The sequence below is a fragment of the Dipodomys spectabilis genome, unplaced genomic scaffold (assembly GCF_019054845.1).
Source record: "Dipodomys spectabilis isolate Male_0828 unplaced genomic scaffold, ASM1905484v1 ptg000240l, whole genome shotgun sequence".
Taxonomy (NCBI): Eukaryota; Metazoa; Chordata; class Mammalia; order Rodentia; family Heteromyidae; genus Dipodomys; species Dipodomys spectabilis.
Window position 1 is genome coordinate 604,888 of NW_024870917.1, and position 15,074 is coordinate 619,961.

Here is a 15,074-nt window from a genome sequence, read left to right on the forward strand (position 1 = left end):
CTGTCTGATGCGTTTGCCTTCAGGATAACCGAGGGCAGGAGCTGCAGGCGTGCGTTGCCATGCCCTGCCAAACGAGGACAGCCCTCCATTGTACGGGGTGGTGACACACGGGCCTGCGCGCGTGCTCTGTGCTGCCCCCACGAAAATTCCCCCAGCCTCCCGTCCTGCCTCAGGGTTTCCTGGGACGGAGCCCGGCTCTCCAGCGCCCTCTGCCGGTGGCCTCGGGTTACAGTGCTGGAGCAGCGCACCTGCCTAGCAAGTGGGGGGGAGGGGGGCGCCTGGGTTCATCCCAAAGACCACAAAAGAAGAGGAGGGGAAGGGAAGGCGGAGGGGAAGAGAGGGAGGGGGAGGGGAAGGGAAGGAGGGCACAGGAGGGGAGAGGAGGGAATCTAAACCCCACAAGAAGAAACTACTGGCTCTTCCCCTCCAGATGCAGGAAATGGAAACTGGCCGCCTCTCAGCACAGGCCCACGGCTGGGCGGGAGGGTGGGTGGTCCCTGCCTTACTTGGCCACATCACCGCAGGCGGGTGGCCGAATTGTAATAAGGGGCACCGGGACGCAGGCCCTGCCTGGCTCCGCTAGAGCTGTCCGCTCCACTGCCGAGCTCCGTCCGTCTGTCCGAGCCCTACCTTGATGCCCGCGTTGCGCAGCGTCTCCAGCGTGGGCCGCACGTCGGCCTGCAGCTGGTCCTCCACGCCCGTCAGGCACAGCAGCTCCATCTCCATCTCCAGGCTCTCGATCACCGTGGCCACTTTGAGGGAGCGGTCATACACGCTCAGCTTGGCCTGCACGTAGCGGGCCTGCGGGCACAAGGACACGTGGCCGCGGGGGGCTGGGCCCGGCCTCCCAGGGGCCAGCTGGGGCGCTGCCCACCAGTCCCCCGCCACTGGCTCCCCGCGCTGGCGCGGGGACTGGGGGCGGATTGCGTGGCCCAAGGCCCTGCACATCTCACGAGGCCGCGCACCAAGCAAGCAAAACCCCGGCACCGCTCCTCTGAAGACTCAGCAGGCCGCCTGCCAGCTCTCCCCAGGCCCACCCCTGCCTCGTGCTGTCAGCTCGATGCCAGACACAAGGCACGCGGCAGAGAGGAAGGACAGGCCTTCCCGGGGTCCGAGCCCGGGGATGGAGAGCAAGCAGCGGGCCCGGGACCAGCATCTGTCCAGCTCACAACCAGAGCGGCGGGACACTGATGCTGTCCATTGTCCCAGGGGCCGGGAAGGTGGCTCGGTGTAGAGTGCTCGCCTCGCATGCACGAAGCCCTGGGTTCCACAGACACAGAAAAAGCCGGAGGTGGTGCTGTGGCTCAAGGGGTAAAAAGCAGCTCAGGAACAGTGCCCAGGCACTGAGTTCAGGCCCCAGGACTGGCCAAAGAAAAAATCCCAGATGGCGTGCCCTCAAAAGCATCTTCCTCCAGGCAGGAGGGGAACGAGATGAAGGCTACAGTGTAAGCGAGGGTCTGTAGAGCGGTGACACACAAGGTTAATGGGTGAGGGAGGTAGAAGCCCTGGCACTCCAGGAAGACTTCCTGGAGGTGGCAGCGTTTAACAGAGAAGGAGCTATGGAGCACATGCGTTCCAGGCAGAGGCAACAGCCAGTGCAAAGGCCCTGCGGCCCTGGGGAGGCTGCCGTGGCTATGGTGGCAGGCACCAGGGTGGGGAGCAGAGGGGAGCCTGTGGGCGCCGTGTCAGGGAGGGGGGCCCGGGCGGCGAGCTCACCTCGAAGTCCTGGTACTGCTCCTCGGTGAGAGACTTCTTGGCCACCACGAGCACCCGCAGCCCTTCCCGGGCCATGTTGCCGCACTGCGAGCACAGAGAGGTCAGCAGGGAGCCCCGTGGACCCCGAAGTGGCCTGCTTCCCCCCACAACCGCAGCCCTGGCCCCGGCCTCGAGGCGGGGCACGCGGGGGCTGCCCAGCGCCCCGGCCTGAGCCCGATTCTGAGAGGGTGGGCTGTGGACGCTCAGCGAGATTTCACACACACACACACACACACACAGAGTGCGGGCTCGGCGTGGAAGCTGGCCGCGGGCCACACGCAGGGTCATGGCTGGCAGGATGCAGCCCTGGCCCGGGAACCGCCAGCAGGTTGAACACGCCGTGGGCGTCCCCTCAGACCAACGGCCCCAGCCTGTGCCACACGCCCGCGTGCCCGGCCCCCGTGGGCGCTTGGCTCGCACGCCCGTGCCGCAGCTGCGCTATGACTGACCAGGGCGGGCCCCACAGCCGGGCCTCCCGGCCACGGACCTGCCACAGACCCAGGAGCTGCCTGGAATGCCCTGCTCCGTCACCCCACACGCACCTGCCAGGGTGAGCCGGGGTCCCCCCCGCCCCGGGAGAGGCGGCAGATGAGACCAGGCTGGGGGGGGCTGGGCCCAGCCCTTGTGCCACACACACACACACACACACACACACACACACACCACCACGCCCGCCTCACCTCCTCCTCCAGCCAGTCGTTGTACTGCACAATGCCGGCCATCACCACATCCGCCCCCTTCATGTAGAAGGTGATTTCTCCAGAGGACTCGTCCTAGAGGAGGAGGGCGACGTGAGCCATGGAGGGGATGCCCTCTCCCCCTCCGCTTGCCCTTCCTCCCCTCTCCCCCCCTCCACCCACTTTCCAGGCCTGACCCACGCAGAGGGCACTGGGCAGACGCCAGTTGTGTTTTCCTTTGGCCAAAGATAAAAAGCCAGCGTGGGGAGGGGCAAAGGCCACGGTGAGCAGAAGGAAACTCAAAGCGTCCGGAAAGTTATTCGATGATTAAAAAGGAACACAGAAAAACAAGATCAAAAAAAGAAGCAACACTTTGGTTTGTAAAGCCGAGACTCTTCCGTCTGGGCCCGGCCTCCACGCCATTAGACCGCCTGTGGCACTGCCGACCTAGGGCCCGCCCCCAACCGGAACATGCCGGCAAACACGGCCCGGCCCCAATGAGGAGATGCTGGGCAAACTACAGCCCACCCCCAACAGGGAGATGCCGGCAAATGGTTTCTGGGGCCAGAGCAACCCCAAGAGAACTGCTGACACGGACCACCCCAGCCCCTTCCTCAGAGGACTGGCCCAGAGGGCAAACTGCCAGCCCTGCCTCCCCGACCCGTGCCCGGCTAACCCAGCTCCCGCGTGTGCACTGAGCAGCTACTTTCCTCTTGCCCGTTCCCCCATGCCCCACAGTGCTACGAATCCGTGGCAGAGTGAACGAGTGAGCACAGTGCTTGGCACAGGAGCCACACAGACGCGCCTTCCGTGGCTCAGTGCCCGGGGGTCCCGGCGCGCGTGGAGAATGACGGGGCCCAGTGCTGCACCCCCAGCGGGCACATTTGACGGTGTCTGGAGATGGGGTTGGGGGTCCCAGCCCTGAGGGTGGGCAGAGGCCAGCGAGCCTGGCCCCCTTCCTCCAGGAAGGCCTCTGGACGGCCTCTGAGCCGGCCACCACCAAGGCTGCCCACGTCAACAGCGGGGCCCAGGCTGGAGGAATAATGGCGGATGGCCGGTTCCCATTCCTGGAAGATTCCAGAAATGAGGAGACAGGAGATAGGCCAGCAACACCTGCCTACTCTGGAAAATCCCACGAACTCCTACACAGTGATGGGCGAATGTGAACGCGGTGGTGCCCCAGACACCCCGCATGGCGGCCCCGGTTTTTAAATGACCTTGGAGTGACCTCTGCTCAAGGCCAGCTTTCAGGCTGCCGTGCTGACTCAGCGCAGTTGCTAGGGCGGGCGCTCCCTGCGCCCCGTGCCCAACGGGGGCCTGATGAACGGAGGCAGCTTTGAGGTCTCGACATCAAAGCACCCCCTTTTTTTGCCTCCTTTCCTCTCCCCGCATGGTGCTCCACTGCCGGGCTGCAGGAAGCCTGCCTGGCCCGGGGCTTCCTTTGCTATGGAGGGGCCCTGGCCAGCACAAACACCGCCCCCCTATCTCTCCTCTGAGTCACTTCCCTCCCCAGTTCACCCCGAGTTTACGTCTTTCCCATGCTGCGCTGGGTCACGCTATAAACTCCGGGGACTCCGGGGTCGGCCAGGCCCGCGCCATGGCTGGAAGTCTGGTCCCAGTCTTGGGGCGGGGGAGGGGGAGGGGGGGGTGTCCGCCCTCTGGCACCTGCTCAGACGCCTCATTACTGCAGGACGCAGGAGGTGCACGTGGGATGGGGGTGTGGGTCAGGGTGACGGAGCTGCCCAAGGGCGACACCTATTCCTTCCTTCAGACAGATTCACACGTCATGTCCCAGAGACCCTGCCTCCTCTCACCTCCCCTGACTGCACTGCAGGCAAAGACTCGGGCGAAGAGACCCCCAGGCAGGGCAAGGAGAGGCAGCCAAAGACTCTGCTCGTTGGTGGAAAGGTGGCTCGGTGGTACAGTGCTTGCCTTGCATGCATGGAGCCCTGGGTTCGATTCCTCAGTACCACATACACAGAAAAGGCCAGAAATAGCAGTGTGGCTCAAGTGGTAGAGCACTAGCCTTGAGCAAAAGCAGCTCAGGGACAGTGCCCAGGCCCTGAGTTCAAGCCCTGGAAACGGGGCCAACCAGAACAGAAATGCCAATGGTGGCCGAGCTCTGCCAAGGACAGGTTTGTGAGCAACTGGGCCGGCAGGCCGCCGGCGCCCATCTGCTGGGTTTCAGCAAACACAGGCGTCACTGCGATCACTTCCGGTCCAGCCCCTCCACCTCGGGACGCCTGGACCACCGTCAAGAGACACCACACACACGCTAGGGCCAGAATCCTTCACAACCAAAGGAGGAGCGGGGGCACCCAGCTACGCTAGCGGGGGGGGGGGGGGGGGCACCAGAGGATGCCCAGCCTCGGATGAGCTGGCAGAGCCCCGCACCGCCGCATCTCTGGTCACCATGAGCTCCTTGCTGACCCAAACCACTTCTTCCTGTGTGCTAGGCTGGACTGCAGACACGTGGAAAGTGGGCTACCCCATACAGAGCCCCCACGCACCCAGGGGCCCCCCCACAGGACCCCTCTCACACAGGAACACCACCCCCCCCAGACCCCCAGAGCCCGCACCCTCACGATGATGCCCATGCGCTTGCTCTCGTAGGTGAAGGGGAAGATCTGCAGGATGGTGAAGTTCATGATCTGGTCGCCAGGGGTCCTCAGCTGCATGGAAGACTGATCGCGGCCCACCAGGGTTAAACCCACGCTCTCCGTCCACTGGACCAGGGCCACCTGAGAAAGATGGGGTCAGAGGTCAGGAGTGGGGGCACAGGCAGCCACTGTCCCTGGGGACCCAAGGACACGTCACCTGTCCAGTATCCACACACATCCCCGCTGGGTGCCACCCGGACTCCTGTCACCATAGAAACTAGACGAGAGGGCACTGGTGGCTCACACCTGTCAGCCTAGCTACTCAGGAGGCTCTGAGGATCACGGTTCAAAGCCAGCCTGGGCAGGAAAGTCAGAGATTCTTATCTCTAAGGAACCACCAAAAAGCCAGGGTAGAGCACCCGCCTTGAGCGCCAACCCCAGAGCTGTGCGCACGCGCAGAGAAGAGGACATGCTTTTGTCCCCGGAGGCTCTCCGCGAGGGACAGGGGCCTACAAGGGACTCGGCTCCTCTTCCCTCAGAGTCTGAACTATGGGGATTTTTTCTGCTGGGCGAGCGTGGCCTCGGGGCCCCGGGAGAGCTGGGCATGCCATCGGCCCTGGGTCAGGGAGGCGCCGCCCCGCCGCGCCTGCGCAGTCACCTCGTCTGGGCTGGACGCCTGGTACACACGGCACGAGTCCTCGTACTGCTTCTCGGCCTCGGCCTGGTCGGTGGCGCCGTTGGACTCGTAGGCGGGGGTGACGTTGTGGCACAGCGCGATGGCCTTCACCGCCTCATGCACGCGGCTGCTCATGGTGCGCCGCACCTTGGTGGCCACCGCGGGGCCCCGCTGCGCCGGGGGCTCCTGCGATTGCTGGGGGGGAGCAGGGGGGCACGATTAGAGCCCGGAAGCTCTGTGGGTCCTGCCCGAGCCCGCACACGGCCAGGCCTGCCACACCCACGCCCTTCACACGCGGGAAAGGAAAAAGCAAACTGAAGAGGAACGTGAGCCCCGGACCAATGACAGTGATCCTGTCTGGGGAGGAGTCACGGAAGGGCCCCGGGGCGGCTGGCCCTGTTCCAGTGACCCCCTCAGGGCCCCGGGGTGGCTGGCCCTGTTCTAGTGACCCCCTCAAGGCCCTGGGGTGGCTGGCCCTGTTCCAGTGACCCCCTCAGGGCCCTGGGGTGGCTGGCTCTGTTTTAGTGACCCCCTCAGGAGTCAGAAACCCTGGGTCGGCCAGCAAAGGCATCAGAAACACTTGGAAAGTGGGGCTGGAATGCGGTGGCTGAGTGGTAGAGTGCTTGCCTCATATGCGTGAGGCCCTGGGTTCAATTCTTCAGTACCACAGACACAGAAAAAAAGCCAGAGGTGATGCTGTGGCTAAAGTGGTAGAGCGTCTTGAGCAAAAGCAGCTTGGGGACTGTGCCTGACCCTGAGTTCAAGCCTCAGGACTGACCAAAAAAGAACACAGGGAAGAAAGCCAGCCAGTCTATGGAGGGGCTTCCCGCCAGGCAGCCCCAGCCGTCGGTGCCTGGCGGCCTCCCACAGCGCCCTCTTCCAAGCCGCTTCCTGCCCCAGGGCCCTTGCCCTTGCTGCGCCCACTGCGCCTCAGAGCTCTGCAGGGCTGGCTGGCTCAAGCTCAAGGCCCAGGCGGCTCTGCGTCCCCCCACGGCAAGTCATGGTTTCATGTCCCCGAGACCCTTGGTCTTCGCTGCCTGGGTGGGGGTGGGGCTCTCAACCCTCGACTCCCAGTGCCCAGGGCAGAGCCTGGCACACCACGCCTACATGCCGAGCGAAGGAACAATCCAGTAACTGAAGCTGGCTGATGGGGAGCAGGCGCCCCACTGACATCAGCCTCCCTTCCATTATCAACAGCACATGTCACGCCGGGCGCTGGTGGCTCACACCTGCCATCCTAGCTACTCAGGAGGCTGAGATCTGAGGACTGTGGTTCAAAACCAGCCCGAGCAGGAAAGCCCATGAGACTCTTATCTCCAGTGAACCACCAGAAAACCGGAAGTGGCGCTGTGGCTCAAGTGGTAGAGCACTAGCCGGTTGAGCTGAAGAGCTCAGGGACAGTGCCCAGACCAGAGTTCAAGCCCCACAACCAACCAAAACAAAACAAACACTATTAAATTACCAAAGGTCAGTTTCAGATGGGGGGGGGGGGCTTGAATGCAGGGCCTGGACACTTACTTAGCTTTTTCGCTCAAGGCTGGTGTTCTACTCCTTGAGCCATAGCTCCATTTCCACATTTTGATGCCTAGTTGGAGATAAGAGTCTCGTGGACTTTTCTGCCTGAGCTGTGATCCTCAGATCTCAGCCTCCTGAGTAGCTGGGATTACAGGCGTGAGCCACCATGCCCAGCCAGTTTCAGATCTTAAATCACTGTTCTGGACAAAGGACGGCTCGCCACAGCTTGAATCCGGAAGCTAGACGTGCCGACAGAGCGGCCGGGCTCCGCACTCCATTAGAAACACATTTCCCTGCAGTGCAGAAGCGGGGTGACCGCGTGCATGGACGGCCCCAGAGCCGCGTCCCAGGCCACCCCAAATAGAGAACAGATGGGTTACCAGAAACGAGAGAATGACTTTCATTTCTTCAGTACTATTTTTAGTAGCAGCATTCAACCCCTCAGGTAATTAGACAATTACTAAGTCACTCTGGTCACTGCAGGGACGCAGGGCCCTGGCTTCCTGGTCTGTTAACCTCTGATGTCAAGGGCCTATGAGTTTCACTTCCAGGTCAAAGGGCACTGTGTGGTAACAATAATTAAGAGGAACAAACAAGAGCTCTGGCTCAATGAAGCATTCTTGTCAACTGCTTTTAATTATGAAGACATTCACTTTAAAATTCTAAAGAGGCCTGAAGACTTTGTGAATCTCCCTCAGCCAGGAAGGCAGAAGCAAGAGCTCTTCTGTGCTGGCCTGTGGTGACCCACGCGAGAACACGGTGCCCTGAGGGTGCGTGCCGTCACACCTGAGCTCAGGGCTGACACAGGGATTGACCAGGGAATCGCCATGGTCAATGGGGGGGAACGACACAGAGAGGCCAATCTGGCAAAGCCACCAGACTTCTGGTTCAGATTTTCAAATGGGGGTGACATCAAACTTCAAGGATTATATTCTTTTTTTTTTGGGGGGGGGGTCCAGTTGTGGGGCCTGAACTCTGGGCCTGGGCGCTGTCCCTCAGCTCTTCAGCTCAAGGCTAGCGCTCTACCACCTGAGCCACAGCGCCACTTCCGGCTTTTTTCTTTTTGATTACGTGGTGCTGAGGAATTGAACCCTGGGCCTCAGGCATGCAAGGCAAGAGCTCTACCACTGAGCCACCTTCCCAACCCCTCAAGGATTATATTCTGAGTGAGACCCCCAAGTAAGCAACGCGAAGCACATGGACAGACTGTGTGTGTGTGTGTGTGTGTGTGTGTGTGTGTGTGTGCGTGTGTGCGCGCGCGCATGCACACATGCCAGTCCTGGGGCTTGAACTCAAGGCCTGGGCGCTGTCCCTAAGCTTTCCCACCCAAGGCCGGTGATCCACCACTTGAGCCACACTTCATTTCTAGCTTATTTGCTAGTGAGACTGGAGGTTAAGAGTCCCATGAACGCGCCTGGACTGGCTTCCAACTGTAGTCCTCAGATCTCAACCTCCTGAGTAGCAGGGATTACAGGTGTGAGTCACCAGCACCCAGCTGACAGGACTTGTAAAAGGCCCGTATTCGATCAGGGAGCCAGCATGCCTGGGGGGGCGGGGGCGGGGGGCGGCCGGGGGAATGGGGACACGAGACCCACCTCAGTGGAAGCACTCCTGCCACTGCTAAGTCAATGTCTGCTCCTCTTTCTCATTAGCTCCCTCCGGACAGGGCACGTGTAAGCAGGGTGCTGACCACTGTCTCTCGTAATTGTCAAATACCAGGCTCCTCTGGGATCCCAGGGGATGGCCGAGACTCTGATCTGGACCCCGGGATCCATGCACAACGCAGCATGGCCTGGCTCTCTCCAGCCACACTGCCCATCTGGAAGAGCTTCACACGCCCAGTGTTTATCTTCAACCTCCAACTCCTCCCACGGCCCTTTAACCTACACACATTTCGTCTTACTTAAAAAATACCAATGGGAAACTAAAACAGATGTGGGGGCTGGCAGCAGCCAGGACGGTGGCCCTTTGTGCCCTGGGGGATGGAGGGAGAACAGGAGAGCATCTCAGGAGGTCAGCATGGTGGTACCCAAAGCAGGAGACAGGGAAGAGGAGGGAGATGCCCACTGCCTGCCGGGATGGAGAGTTGATGGCAGCCACCACAGCAGCCAGCCTGCAAATTAGGCCTTGGGTTCTTGTTCATGACCCACACAGGGCCACTTCTCAAGACCTGGACACTGCATGGCAGGAAGGATTTTCTTTTCTTTTTGGTCAGTACTAGGACTTGAACTCAGGGCCTGGGCCCTTCTTTTTTTCACTCAAGGAGAGCGGACTCTACCACATGAGCCACAGCCCCACTTCCAGTTTTTGCTGGTTAATTGGAGATTAGAGTCTCACACTCTCCTACTCAGACTGACTTCGAACCAGATCCTTAGATCTCAGCCTCCTGAGTAGCTAGGCTTACACTTGATCTGTTTACATGAAATGTATAGTCCAGAGAAAGAAAACAAGCTAGGTTTTGCCATGAGCTAAGGGATGGGGAAAGAGACCCCGGAGAGCATAGAACCAGAGGTTTCTACAGTACCAAAGTATTCTGAAATTATAGACTTTCTTCAAAGAGTGGAAGTCACAGCCTTTAGAACTCTTATCTCATTTTTTCCAGTCCTAGGACGTAAACTCAGGGCCTGGGAGCTGTCCCTGAGCTTCCTTTGCTCAAGGCTAGCGCTCTACCACTTGAACCACAATGCCACTTCCAGCTTTTTCTGTGTATGTGGTACTGAGGAATCGAACCCTGGGCTTCACGCATGCCAGGCGAGCACTCTACCACTGAGCCACCTTCCCAGCCCTCAATTACTTCTTTTTAAAAAAACAGGGAGTTAGCCGGGCGCTGGTGGCTCACGCCTGTAATCCTAGCTACTCAGGAGGCTGAGATCTGAGGATCGTGGTTCAAAGCCAGCCCGGGCAGGAGAGACCGTGAGACTCCTATCTCCAATAAACCACCAGAAAACCGGAAGTGGCGCTGTAGCTCAAGTGGTAGAGCGCTCGCCTTGAGTGAAGAGCTGAGGGACAGCGCCCAGGCCCAGAGTTCAAGCCCCATGACCGACAAAAAAAAAAAAAAAACAGGGAGCCAAGGCAAGGCCCCCACAATGCCTCACCCTGCGGGGTGCTGCCTCGTAACACAGGCTCATTTCCGTCCTGCTTGCGTGGCCTTGGATGAATCGTGTGAGGTTTTCCTGTGAAGTCTTTTTTATTTGGGGGGGGGGGGGGGGTCCAGTCGTGGGGCCTGAACTCTGGGCCTGGGCGCTGTCCCTCAGCTCTTCAGCTCAAGCCTAGAACTCCACCACTTGAGCCACAGTGCCACTTCTGGCTTTTTCTGTGTATGTGGTGCTGAGGAATTGAACCCAGGGCCTCAGGCATGCAAGGCAAGCTCTCTACCACTGAGCCACCTTCCCAGCCCATCCTGTGGAGTCTTTTAAAACCACCTGCTCACTTTATGAGGTCAGTGGTGCTCCGGGTCAACCTGGACAAGGCCGTGGGGTGACACCCACTTTGCATGATTTAAGTAGCTATTTTGCACCCTGGGGGGCAGCCAGCTTGCAGACCCTATCTTGGTCCCCAGAATACATCGTGGCATCTGGAAAGTGAGCCTGAGTCTTGCTTCCCGGCCTCTGTGCTCAAAGCGTTGTTCTGGGCTTTCCAATAGCCTGGTTCACCTGTCAAACTGTAGGTCTGAGAGCAGCATGATGGTGTACGCCTCTCATCCCAGCACTTAGGAGGCACAGGCTGAAGGACTGAGCTCAAGGCCAGCCTAGGCTGCATAGGAAGACCTTGCCTCAGACACCAAGGGTGTGGGGCTGGGAGTGTGGCTGTGGCAGAGCATTTGTCTAGCATGCATGAAGCTCTGGGTTCAATTCCTCAGCACCACATACATAGAAAAAGCCAGAGGGCTGGGAAGGTGGCTCAGTGGTAGAGTGCTTGCCTTGCATGCCTGAGGCCCTGGGTTCGATTCCCACTACCACATAAACAAAAAGAAAAAAGCCGGAAGTGGCACTGTGGCTCAAGTGGTAGAGCGCTCGCCTTGAGCTGAAGAGCTGAGGGACAGCGCCCAGGCCCAGAGTTCAGGCCCTATGACCGGACCCAAAAAAAAAAAAAAAAAAAAAAGCCAGAAGTGGAGGCTGGGGGTTTAGCTCAGCGGAAGGGTGCCTGCCCGGTGCGCACAAGGCCCTAGGTTCGGTCCTCAGCCCTGGGGGGAAAAAAAAGAAAAGAAAAAGCCAGAAGTCGTGCTATGGCTCAAATGGTACAGTCCTAGCTTTGAGCAAAAGAAGCTCAGGGTTTGGGGCTGGGAAGGTGGCTCAGTGGTAGAGTGTTTGCCTTGCATGCATGAGGCCCTGGGTTCAATTCCTCAGCACCACATAAGCAAAAAGAAAAAAGCCGGAAGTGGCGCTGTGGCTCAAGTGGTAGAGCACTTGCCTTGAGCTGAAGAGCTGAGGGACAGCGCCCAGGCCCAGAGTTCAGGCCCCAGGACTGACCAACAAAAAAAGGAATACTGAGTGTTTACCAGTAGCATCTTTCTGAGAGGCAACTGGCTCTGGATTTTTGTTGTTGTTGTTGGCCGGTCGTGAGGTTTGAACTCTGGGCTTGGGCGCTTTTCTTGTGCTCTTCAGCTCAAGGCAAGCACTCTACCGCTTATGGCACAGCACTACTTCCAGTTTTCTAGTGGTTTATTGGAGATAAGAGTCTCACTTTGCTGCCCGGGCTGGCTTTGAACCGTGATCCTCAGATCTCAGCCTTCTGAGTAGTTAGGATTATAGACAGGCGTGATCCACCAGAGCCCGGCCTGGATTTTTTTTTTTTTTTTTTTTTGTCAGTAGTGGGGCTTGAACTCTGGGCCTGGGAGCTGTCCCTCAGCTCTTTAGCTCAAGACGAGCGCTCTACCACTTGAGCCACAGCGCCACTTCCGGTTTTCTGGTGGTTCACTGGAGGTAAGATTCTCATGGGCTTTCCTGCCCAGGCTGGCTTTGAACTGTGATCCTCAGATCTCAGCCTCCTCAGTAGCTAGGATGATAGGCGTGAGCCACTGGCGCCTGGCTGAAATTTTTCTAGGGGAGAGACAGGTGGGAGCCGATGATGATGAACTGAGCCTTTCACACCACTGCAGAGTTGAAATAGATTAGAAAGGAGTGCTAAGTGGCAAATGTCGTGAGTGTTCAGAAGCAGCCCATGGGTAAGCCCGGCCCTAGCTCCAAGCCTGAGAAAAAGTAAAACCAAACATTCATAGGCTTCCAATACCACCCACTCACAGGTTCCCACGCCCTATCTGGCAGCAGTCCCCAGCAGACTATACTCTGCGTGGGTTTTCCAGATCCATTAGCTCTGGATGGTGATAAGAAGAGCAGGTGGCAAAGCAGACAGCTGCGGAGACTCTGGAGGAGGTGGAGGGTGTGGTCTCTGAGGCTGGGGGGGAGGGTGTTGTGGGGGGAGAGGGAGTGAGGAGGGAAAGGGTGGGCACCTGTGGAAAAGTTAAAAGGGCAGCTCCCAGGTCATGAGTTCAAGCTCCCAGTTCCAGCACAAAAAAGGGGGTGATGAACACAAAATATCTAGATTGGGTGATGGCTGTCCAATTCTATGCATATACTAAAAGCCAAAGGTGAGCTTGGGTGGCCAGATTACATCTCAGTGCAACAGTTCAAGTTCAGGATGGCTCTGGGTAGGGAGATGGGCCTTACCTGGGTGTAGACACTGAATACATGGCTCTGCACTTCATCCATGGAGTCCAGGCCATAGGCCACTGTGCCCAGGTGTAGCCGTTTGAAAACCATTTCATTCTGGGTCAAAGTTCCTGAAACACAAGACAGGTAAGGAACCTGGCTCCGAGCCCAGGTGTCCACTCCTGCTACACCTAACCACAGTCTCCATCTTCTGAGAGTTTTAGTCCCTGCATGCTAGATTTAGTACTGCTCCTGCTGAAACAGCAAGAGGGAGGGGTCCTGCATCCTAGGTTGCTATAGGAACACAACTATGCCCATTCCCCAGAGTGGCCCAGAGGCGCTGTCAATCAGAAGGCCTGACCCATTCCATTGGCCAAGAGGATCACACATCATACACAACAAGCCAATCAGATTCTATCTTGAAGAAGCCTGATTTCCAGAGCAGAAAGAAACACTGCTTGATGATGAAGAGTCACCCCAATGGCAAAGCTCTACAGAGAGCACTGGGAACCTGATGCTGACGTGTCTGGAATGTTCCCAGAACCTCTCCTTCCTGGTTTTCCCTGATGTTTTGCAAGTCCCTCAGGATCCTTACTATATCTTCCCTCCTCCCTGCAGCCACTAAATGGCAGGCAAGAGCAGCTTAGATGGAGTCTGGCACCCTGGTCCTTGCTCTTCTGTCCCACCCCCCCCCCCCCCAGGAGGTGCTCACCTGTCTTGTCTGTGAGTAAGTAAGAAATCCTGCCCAGCTGCTCAGGGATCGTGCTGGAGCGAACCACAGTCCCCGGAATTTTTGAATCCCTGCGAATCACCCAGCTGTACACGATCTTGCCCATGTCCAGGTTCACGCGCAAACTAGATAGGCGAGCAGAACAGAGAGGTTACCGGGTATGGAACATAAGGCCCACAGCAGGCAAGTACCGGACATCACACATAAAGCCCCTGGACATCTCGTAGCTACAGACGGTGTCTAAGCACGTATGTGTCCTGACACTCAAGCAGCAGGGGCTGAGGTGAGGCCAGGGAGGATGTGGCACCTGTCAGAGGCACACGCACTGCCACCCTCGGGGCACGCTGAGCTCATTTCGTTTTTTCTTTTAGTTACTGGCCCCCCAAGGCACTATATTTTTATTCACGATCCATCGATCTCTACCTCGGGAGTGCTAGAAATATAAGTAGGTGCCACCATACCTGGTCCATTTTGGGTGTGTGTGTGTGCCAGGAATGAGACATGAACTCAGGGCCTGGGTATCTCCTTAGTTTTTTTACTCAAAGCTGGCACTCTACTACTTGAATCATGCCTCCACTTCTGGCTTTTTGGTGGTTAATGGAGCCTCACACACTTTCCTGCCCAGGCTGGCTTCAAATCATGATCCTCAGATCTTAACCTCCTGAGTAGCTAGGATTACAGGTGTGAGCCATTCATACCCAGATGTAGACAGAACTTTAAAGTCTACAATTTTGCTTAGCATTAGTCCAGAAAGATTTGCTATTAATAAAGAGGAATTGCTTATCTCCTCAGAGCCTGCTGGTTAGTGCACAGTCCTGGCACAGGTCATGTGGCTGAACAAACTCTTTGGCAACTGATAAATACGCAAACAGCAAGAGATCTCAACACAAGATGAAGAGACCAGGGGCTGGGAAGGTGGCTCAGTGGTAGGGTGCTTGCCTTGCATGCATGAGGCCCTGGGCTCGATTCCTCAGCACCCACATAAGCAGAAAAAGCCAGAAATGGTGCTGTGGCTCCAATGGTAGAGTGCTAGCTTGAACTGAAGAGCTGAGAGACAGCACTAGCCCTGGAAATTTCAGGGGAAGTAGTATTAGGTTAATAAATACCAATCAAGCCAGGTGCTGGTGACCCACATCTCTCATCCTAGCTACTCTGGAGGCTGAGATCTGAGGATCATGGTTTGAAGCCAGCCCAAGTGGAAAAGTCCATGACACTCATCTCCAATTACCCACCAAAAAGCCCGAAGTGGAGTTATAGTTCAAGTGGTAGAGCACCAGCCCTAAGTAAAAAAAACCTCAGGGACAGCACCCAGGCCCTGTGCTCAAGACCTAGTACCATCATAGAAAACACACACATACACACATACACATATGCATATGCATATCATTTACCGTGGAGAAACAGACACAAGGGCCCAGCAGTGGATGTGGGGTTAACCACACTGCCAGGACCGGGACACAAGTAACTTCTGTG

At 57.8% G+C, this 15,074-nt stretch overlaps 1 protein-coding gene across 4 annotated transcripts in view; it reads right to left on the reverse strand.

The window, feature by feature from the left end:
* Positions 1-15,074, reverse strand: part of Atp9a (ATPase phospholipid transporting 9A (putative)) — a 63,549-nt gene that overhangs the window by 13,462 nt on the left and 35,013 nt on the right. For all 4 annotated transcript variants that reach the window (XM_042699270.1, XM_042699269.1, XM_042699268.1 and 1 more), the window contains exons 12-18: positions 13,584-13,726; positions 12,890-13,002; positions 5,691-5,903; positions 5,012-5,173; positions 2,436-2,528; positions 1,717-1,800; positions 631-801 (exon numbers count right to left, since the gene is read on the reverse strand). In XM_042699270.1, coding sequence (XP_042555204.1) covers positions 631-801; positions 1,717-1,800; positions 2,436-2,528; positions 5,012-5,173; positions 5,691-5,903; positions 12,890-13,002; positions 13,584-13,726 — 979 coding nt within the window. The remainder of the gene's footprint in view (positions 1-630; positions 802-1,716; positions 1,801-2,435; positions 2,529-5,011; positions 5,174-5,690; positions 5,904-12,889; positions 13,003-13,583; positions 13,727-15,074) is intronic.